Raw genomic sequence first — 8,559 nt, 5'->3', positions numbered from 1 at the left:
ACGGGGAACTGACTAACTTCAAATCTCACGGTGAAGTTAAATTGGATAATGATAAACATAGCCTTGATGCCGGGTTGTCGATTATGAATGACGCCGAGGGATTCCTTAGCATTGAATCGCCAATGGTAGAACCCATTCAGGGTAAATTCTCCATAAATCTTGTTCCATTAACGTACAAGGTTGTTAGCGAAGTAAAGATCGGCGATAAAATTGGAAACATCGAAATAAGACAAACAGGGCCTTTAAGTGGTAATAGCAAAACTATCAACAGAGTCAAAAACAATAATAGACAGTCAAGTTTCGCTTGGTACAAACCCTATTCGCGGAAGCATCACTTTAAAGAATCCATTTAAGAATATCTTTGCCTCTTATGCAGTTGACGGATCTGTACGAAATTTTAAAACCCAGGCTAAGTTCACCATTGGATCGACAGTGATGCTTGACAGCGAAGTAGCATTTCAGTCAAACCCAATTAATCTCGACCTTACTATAAAAAACCCAATACGAGATATCCAAGCCACTCTCTCAAAAAGCGGACCATGGACAAATTTTCAGTCAAGTGCTCAGCTCATCGTTGCATCCGAAACCATTTTAGATTCTGACCTCTCCGCAAACGTTAATCCTCTTCAAGGGTCTTTTAATTTCAAAACACCTGTCAAAACACTATCGGGATCCATTTTCGTTGACGGGACCTATGACCACTTTGACGTTAAGGGAGAACTAGCGGTGGATGGACAATCTAGCTTCATGAATATTCAGTTTAAGTCGGATGGTGGTATTTTGGGAAGTGCTAGTTTTGCAAAAGGAACCCAAGAAATATTTTCAAGCAAATTGTCTTTTGAAACTTCACCTCTGCGGGCAAGCCTTTCTTTGAAGTCCACGAATGAATATATTAAAACCCTGTCTGCATCATTTAGTCATAAAGGGAAAGTTCTTGACTTTGAAAACCAAGCAGAAATTACAATAAATGGAGAAAAAACAGAAGCGCATATGCTATTCAACATCGGGTCGAAATCTGAAATGAAAATCTCAGCTTCAAGTCCATATTTTCCTTCAATTGGATTGGGACTCGAATTTGTTGGCAATGCCCAAAAGTTCCAAAGTGCAATGGAATATTCTGTCGGCGAAAATACATTTTCCTTCGATTCCAGTGTTGACACAACCAATGGCATTGACACCTTTATGACAGTAAAGACACCATTTGAAGGTTACAAAACTGTAACATCTAAGTTGTCATATAATGGAATATTTCCTAACTCAGATGGCCTTATCCAAATTAAGACAGGAAGAAGGACACTCTTGACAGGTAACTTTCAATTATCTAATGTGAAAGGAATCTCTTTGAAAATTGTTTGTCAGTCAGTCCTTACACCAGCACTTCAGATTTCGTTCGACCACTCCGGAGATATGCAGAAATTCACAACTAGAGCTGAACTTCGTTTCAATGGCACTCCATTCACGACCGATATTTCTTTTCAATCGACACCGTACCCACAAGGTTCCTTTGCCGTCGTCACTCCGTATATGGAACCAGTAACTGGTTCCTTCAACGTGGAACCTCAGTTGAATGGAAATTCAATTAATATAAAAGCTACATTTAACGGCCAACCAAATTCTTTAGATACTAGCTTTTACTTTGGTAACGATATGGGTGCATCCTTTTCAATGAACTCACATGTAACTGGAACAATTCGAGGATCTGTCAGTTTAAATAGGGGCTACTCAAGCTATACAGGCAGTGTTAATATGGAAGCACTAGGAAAGAAAATGACACTCGACGGTAAACTGAATACAGAACGAGGAATTAAATCTAGCATTTCCATAAATTCTCCATATGGAAACAGTGAGGCAGAATTTGCATACAGTGGACAGTATCCAAATGCCAAGGCCGATTTAACAGTTTCAATGCCTGGAAATAAATTTTCTTTCAACAGTGAAATCCAGACTCAGCCCAAGCTATCCGCTACACTTGCCATATCTACACCATTCAGTGGATATGAAAACGTTGGAGGTAACATCCATTTTGCAAGCAACAACGACAGTGTGTCTTTTGATACACAAATAAATTATCTGACCGGAAAACAAATTGCTGCTTCGTTTGAGTCAACAATTTCGGGAAAAAATGTGCAGACAGTGGCAAAGCTTGAAACACCTTACACGGAAGACCTTAACATTGAATTAACTCTGACGGGACAACCAAGTCAATTCTCGAAATCGCTCGTTGTTTCAATGGGTGAAGACAACAATTTAATATCTACCGGAACTTTCTCCATCGGCATATCGTCCTTAAATCTAGATTATTCTCTTAAAACGACGTTTGCTGGATACGTAGATGACCAGCATATACAGGTTAAGTACGATGCCGATTTGCCGAATTTTAAAGCATCTGCTGATGCTAAAATACTTGGAAGTTTGTACTCGACTGAAGCTAGCTTGGACCTTTCAAATGAAATAAACGCATTGTTCAAACTTGATACACCATTCGAACACTTAAGTGACATTGCAGTCACATTTGAGCATTCGGGTACCTACAGGCGATTTACCACCAAGTCAACAGTACAAGCAAAAAATAAAAGTTTGTTTGAATCCAACCTCCAGTATTCTAATTACGGATGGCGAAGACTTTCAATGTCCTTAGACATGACAACACCATTTCAGGGCTGTGAATTTACCAAAGCTTCATATAGACATGCTTCTCTATCAGATGGCTTTGAGTGTGATGCAGACATATCCATTATGAATAAGGATATCAGTGGCACTTTGACAATTAATAATAACCCCCCAACAGCAACTGTTTCGTTTACCACACCGTTCGCCGGTTTTGAAAAGTTAGGTGCAGATGTCAAATATGTCATTGGAAAAGATTCAATAAACGGACAAGTTAATGTTGCCTACATGCAAGATAAGACACTTTCTGCGTCGATTGATATGAACAGCAACAGCCTTACATTTAAATTGTCCACCCCCTTCCAAGGGTATGAAAATCACGAAGTGCAACTGTCATACAATGGAGAAATGCGTAACTTCCAATCAACAGCTGCCTTTACATCATCTGCTGCTCCATCCATCAGGGCCCAGGCAAATCTGCGTTTGTTCTCACTGCTGAATTTGGACGGCTCCGTAAGTCTTACCAGTCAGATTAGAAATTTCGAAAACATCAAAATAACCGTCACAAACGAAGAAAACAAAGGTAAATATACAACTAAGTCAGAAATAAGTTGGTCTTCTTCACAGTCCATTGTCCTTGATGGAACTCTAACTGACAATAGTCTTTCAACTACTGGAAACATAAATTTAAGAACACCTTTCGATATGGTTAGACAAGCGGGTGTTGATATCAAAATGGAAAAGAAACAAGGAATTATCTACTCTGGAAAGATATCCCCAGTTTTTAACGGAAAAACCACTTTAGCCGGTGATATTACTTTTAGCAGCGCTCAGAACAAGGCTTTGTCTGTAACAATGCGCTCTCCAATAACCTTTTCTGCAGACGTCAGTGGTAACATCGGACGAGTTTATCAAGGATCTGTTTCTTTTACAAACGATATTTTCGAAAAGAACACCGGATTGACACTAACCGGAACAATTGACCCAATCGCAAAGAGCGTGGTTGCTAAGTACAACTGTCCAACAATGCAGCTGGATTTGAACGGTTCTCTTAAGAAATCAAGCCTAGTCATCAATACTAATCGCTATGGGTACGAGATATCCGAGTCGTTCGCAAAAATTATTCTTCCTACAAGAAGTCTTAAAGTAACCGGCAAAGTACAAAACGGGGCTACCGAAGGTTTCCTGTTTTGGGACGCAGACAAAGATGAAACAAAGAAAGTTGGATTCCGCTCCGAAATCAAATCTCAATCCGATTCGATGAAGGCTGACATGACAGTGATGTTGCCAAGCCTAGGAAAGGTAAACGTTTACAATCAAAGTAAATATTTTCTAGTTTTATATAATTACAATTTTGAATTAGGATTGACTAAGAATTTTATTATATTTCAAATGGTTTGATTCGCAACATTCTTGATATCAGGCACGTTATTGCAGTTTCAATTGCATACGGAGTCATTATTGTTTTATACTTGCAGGATCTTCAGATCGATTCCGAAATGATTCTGAACAGAGGGCGTATCATATTTGACGGAAAAACAGAACTAACCTATTCTAAAGATTCCCGAAAAAAAATCACAATTAACTCTCGTGTTGAGGACATATCTTCTTGGGATTCTAGAAATTACAGCTTTACATTCGGAATAAGTCACCCATACACTAGCGTCAATGTTGAGGTCGTTTCTCATGTGGGAAATTCAAACGAAAAAATGACAGGAGCAGTTGATGTCAAATACCTTACTGCAAGACGCGAGACTAAACAGTTCACAGTCAATGGAGAACTTGACAAAATCCGTAAAGGCGTCGAACTAAATGTAAGTATTTTATCAGATTTTTTTTCAAAAGAACCATTTTATTCATATAACAAGAACTGATTATATTTGAATTTAAACATTTTAAACTTCATAATTTTATAATGTTTGTCTTATATTTCTTTATTCTAAGATTGACACTCCAATGAAGAAGGTTGGAATCAACGGAAACATCCAGGCTGGATCCCCATATCGCCTTTCCTTGGTCAACAAATATGACAACAAAAAACCACTGAATACTATTGTTTCGTTTGATTCCTGTTAAACGCAGCATCGACTTTCAGATGAACTACGATTTGGGTAAGGTTGAAAGTTAACTTCTTTCGATGCATCTGTATTGGACAAATGTATCGTTCCTTTCTAACGTTTTAATATAATGAAAGGTTATATCATAGAAGAATACAATTGTGAAAGTTTTAAAATGGATTTATTTTAATTGTCATTAGCAACATTTACGACTTTTCATTTCAGAAAACCCAACCAGTGAGCTTCATGTAAGCGCGAAGTACGTGAATAATTCTGCCATTGCAGCTGAATTGTACCATGTGATCAACAGACAGAGAATAAGTGACGGACTGCTTGCTTTACGTCTAAACAGCTCTCATCTTCTTCACAGCAGAATCCATTGGCGACCAGATATGATTGCTGATCTAAAAGTAAGTTTAACTTAATTGGAAAGTTGATTCCTTTCTATCTGTTTGTATATTGAATATTTATCTATGTAATTTGTACCTTTCTTATTCGCTATGAATTGAATTATTAAAGGAATACACAGCAAAGAAGTCTTCTACCTACAAACGCCAGCTCTCCAGCTTTGCTGATGCTGTAAGTGAGAGTATTAGCGCCGAACTTAGACAAAAGTCTAGTATCATCAATCGTTCTTTTATGGAGGAATCGGAACCGTTTGTTGCCACTGCCACTGAACAACTTGAGCGACTGGCCATCATGTATGAGCTCAATCAGTATCACATGCGTGATATCGTCGATGTAGTTCTAGCTGCTGCTGAAAAGACAAAGTATGTAAACCTACGTTGTTTATTTTAGTTTTCATTTAATATAACCGTTGTTAAGGATGCTAACATATTATGATCTTCAGCAATCGTGAAATGTAAATCATTTTGTGTTTGTCTTATAAATGTTTTGGTAAAAAAGTGAACACGTTGCATTCATCTTCATATCTTATTAGACTCAAACTACACGACATGTCTCTGGCGACCAGTGAGTGCATGAACAATCTGTCCGATGAACTGTCAAAGTCAATGGGAGTCTCCAAGGAAACGATCAAGGTTTGTCTACACTTTTTTAAATTTGAAAACGCATCATGTCATGATATTTAGCGGAATGTAGGGATGTACTAATTGTCACACCAAAATCATTTGAATAACAGTGTTGAAAATATTTTTGTAGAACATAATACTGGAGGTAGAGAAATCATCGGGGATGATCATGCAGTCTGCTGAGAATGTCTACAACATATACTCAGGTAAATGTTCGTTTGTTATATTGAAAGAAGCATTGTCTATATGTGGTTATATTTTGTCAGGTTGTGTAGGAGACCTCATTATTTTACCTAAGTTTAAAACAATGCGTTTGCTATATGAATAACACTATTGTATTTCAGGCCATGTTTACAACATCACCGCACCAGTTATGACCTCTGTGAACGACAAGTACAATACTTACGTTAACTATATGTCGCAAATGAGCAATGATCACATGACCAACATGGCTGACAAGTACACATCTGCAATTTATGGTGTAAATGACGCTATCAATACCAGAGTATCTCGCTTGTTGGCAAATAAACAAGTTGGTGGCGCCTACCAGCACGTAAGACATATTTGTTGCTTTCAGATGAATTTAAACATTGATAGATTTGCATTTAACATTTTTAGCTGGATTCGTTATTTCATTATTTATGTAATATTTACATGATTCGATATTTTTCAGGGTTACAATGCCTACAAATATTGGGAAATTAGAGAAAATGCAGAAATAATTGCACAAGCAATAATTGATTGGATTAAAGAAGAAATCGAGATAGAACTTTCAGATATTAAAGCCACACTCCTGAACCTTAAAAAGAGTACGATCACCGTTTATGACCCGAAACACGGTGAAATTCAAGCTGAAATCCATTTGCCGTTGCCAATCAAGACTTTAGATGCTGTTCCAGTAATAGAAATGGACATGTCAAAGACACAGAAAGTACATTCCCAAAATGCCAAGTATCTCGCTGCCGTCATCTGATGTCTCAAAATGGCTGCCCCCTTATGAAGGTACATTGATAGTTAATTACATCTAGTTTACTCTCGTCTTTTAATAGTTTTAACTTTAGTAGCGTATCTTCTTTAAAATGTAAGAATAAATGATTTATGTTGGTAATATTTACAGCCATCGCTACCATTGAGGGTGACACTATTACCACGTTCGATGGGCTGACCTACGACTTGACCAAGAGCTGCACTTTCCTCCTAGCTAAAGACAACGTCAACGGTAATTTCACAGTGGTCCTCAACAAGGAAAACAACAATAAAACCCTGGTTATTATCGCTGACGGGAAGGCCATTGAGCTCTTAGCCGATGGACAGGTGTGTGTTTGTGTGTTTGTTAATTTGCTTATCTCTTATGTTAGGAACATAAGCTGCAATTACTGCAATGATGCCAGTAAGTTTAGCATGTAACATAACACAAGATCTTTAAAGCTTTTTAGCGATGAAAATATGAACATTGTTATCTGATATGTACATTGAATTGAGACATGTGACTTCACCACTCTTGTTGTCAAACACTATTATCATCGACGAAACTACGAGCGGTGATCTTACTTTGTTTCCTTTTAATTCAGAGTCCGATACGCCTACCACTTGGCTTTCACCACATACTGAAAACTCACTAGAAACATCCTTATTTGGAATTTAGGTTTTCTTTTTTTCTTTATTGCACGTTCTCTATCCAATCCACAGATCAAGGTTGATCGGCAGCTAACTGCATTACCAGCGGTCTTTAGAGACACAACGATGACGTCACTGAATGGCCACGTGAAAATCAATGTTGCTGGCCATCTTGACGTTGACTACGTGAAAGAGCTCGACTCGTACACTATTGTGATGAACGGCTTCTACTTCGGAAAGACAAACGGACTCCTCGGTAGCTATGACAACGAGCCCTACAACGACATGATGACGTCGTTTGGAAAGCCAAGTGACAATGCTGACCGCTTTGTGAAGACCTGGGAAGTTGGCACTGGCAAATGCCGCTGAGCTTAGACGTTCTCTAGGACCCAACTGCCAAAACCAAATGGACATACTTTGTGATTTTAACTGTGATTGACTCTCAACTTTAAACTGACAGAATTTAAAAAAACGTTTTTCTTTTCAACGTTATTTTATAGTAAAGTATAATGTATTTCAATTTTCAAGATCATGTATTTGCTTTTAATAACAAACATATTAATAATTTTATAACTGTACTTTTTAAAACTTTAAACTGAAAGATATTGTAGTATTTTATAAGCAAACACAAAAATCAACTGCTGTACAATTAAACACTGAATAAATAATCAAAGCATCATTTGTACTTAAATGTATTATTTCCTCTCTGTTGGGGGACATTTTAAAGTTGTCCACAATTCGCAAACATTTTTTCCGGTATATTGTTGCGTAAGTGTGACATTATACAATCAAATATAATTGTAGATGGAATAGGAATCCTTATAATTTGGGACAGAGATATAACATTGTTTAATGTTTTCGCATTGAGTAAGGTTCTGGTCGACTTCTTTCTTAGCTTGCGTTTAAATGTATGTTGAACTTAGGCAGTGTGTCATTCAACAACGTCACAGTTTGTATGGCTGCTGGTCTTGCCACTGAAGTATCCATTGTTCCACAAGATTTCTTCATGGCTCAGTAATAAAAGCTTAACAGACACTCAGCGAGAGAATCATACCGTCACAAAAAATAAATTCAGATACCGCCTATAAGCGGTCAGTGACAACATTAACAAAATAATAATCGACAAAATATATGAACGGCGAAAATTACACTAATATTTTGACACGTATCTTTCCTATGACGTCTTAGAGGTTGACAGGACAATTGTTACTAGTTGAAGATCATCAACAACACATTGTTAGGTTAAA

The 8,559-nt window shown here is 37.5% G+C and overlaps 2 protein-coding genes across 3 annotated transcripts; both read left to right on the top strand.

The window, feature by feature from the left end:
* The first annotated feature begins 260 nt into the window (after positions 1-260).
* On the top strand, positions 261-7,908 carry LOC128213063 (uncharacterized). Of its 2 annotated transcripts, XM_052918572.1 has the most exons (9): positions 4,608-4,718; positions 4,890-5,074; positions 5,184-5,434; positions 5,605-5,704; positions 5,826-5,901; positions 6,040-6,248; positions 6,369-6,697; positions 6,813-7,009; positions 7,385-7,908. In XM_052918572.1, exons 1-7 carry the CDS (start codon positions 4,703-4,705, stop codon positions 6,666-6,668), a joined length of 1,137 nt encoding a protein of 378 aa, XP_052774532.1. In that variant the 5' UTR covers positions 4,608-4,702; the 3' UTR covers positions 6,669-6,697; positions 6,813-7,009; positions 7,385-7,908. The 2 variants fall into 2 exon arrangements, with proteins under 2 accessions (XP_052774531.1, XP_052774532.1); XM_052918571.1 differs by lacking the exons at positions 5,184-5,434; positions 5,605-5,704; positions 5,826-5,901; ... (2 more) ...; positions 6,813-7,009; positions 7,385-7,908 and adding exons at positions 261-3,909; positions 4,086-4,421 and having other exon boundaries at positions 4,552-4,718; positions 4,890-5,028.
* LOC128215039 (apolipophorins-like) lies at positions 6,794-7,681 on the top strand. The gene is made up of 2 exons (XM_052921770.1): positions 6,794-7,009; positions 7,385-7,681. Exons 1-2 carry the CDS (start codon positions 6,794-6,796, stop codon positions 7,679-7,681), a joined length of 513 nt encoding a protein of 170 aa, XP_052777730.1.
* Positions 7,909-8,559: the final 651 nt, after the last annotated feature.

This window comes from Mya arenaria, chromosome 13 (genome assembly GCF_026914265.1).
Source record: "Mya arenaria isolate MELC-2E11 chromosome 13, ASM2691426v1".
Classification (NCBI taxonomy): domain Eukaryota; kingdom Metazoa; phylum Mollusca; class Bivalvia; order Myida; family Myidae; genus Mya; species Mya arenaria.
The sequence above is the reverse complement of the archived record's forward strand: the minus strand, read 5'-3'. Positions and strand labels throughout refer to the sequence as shown.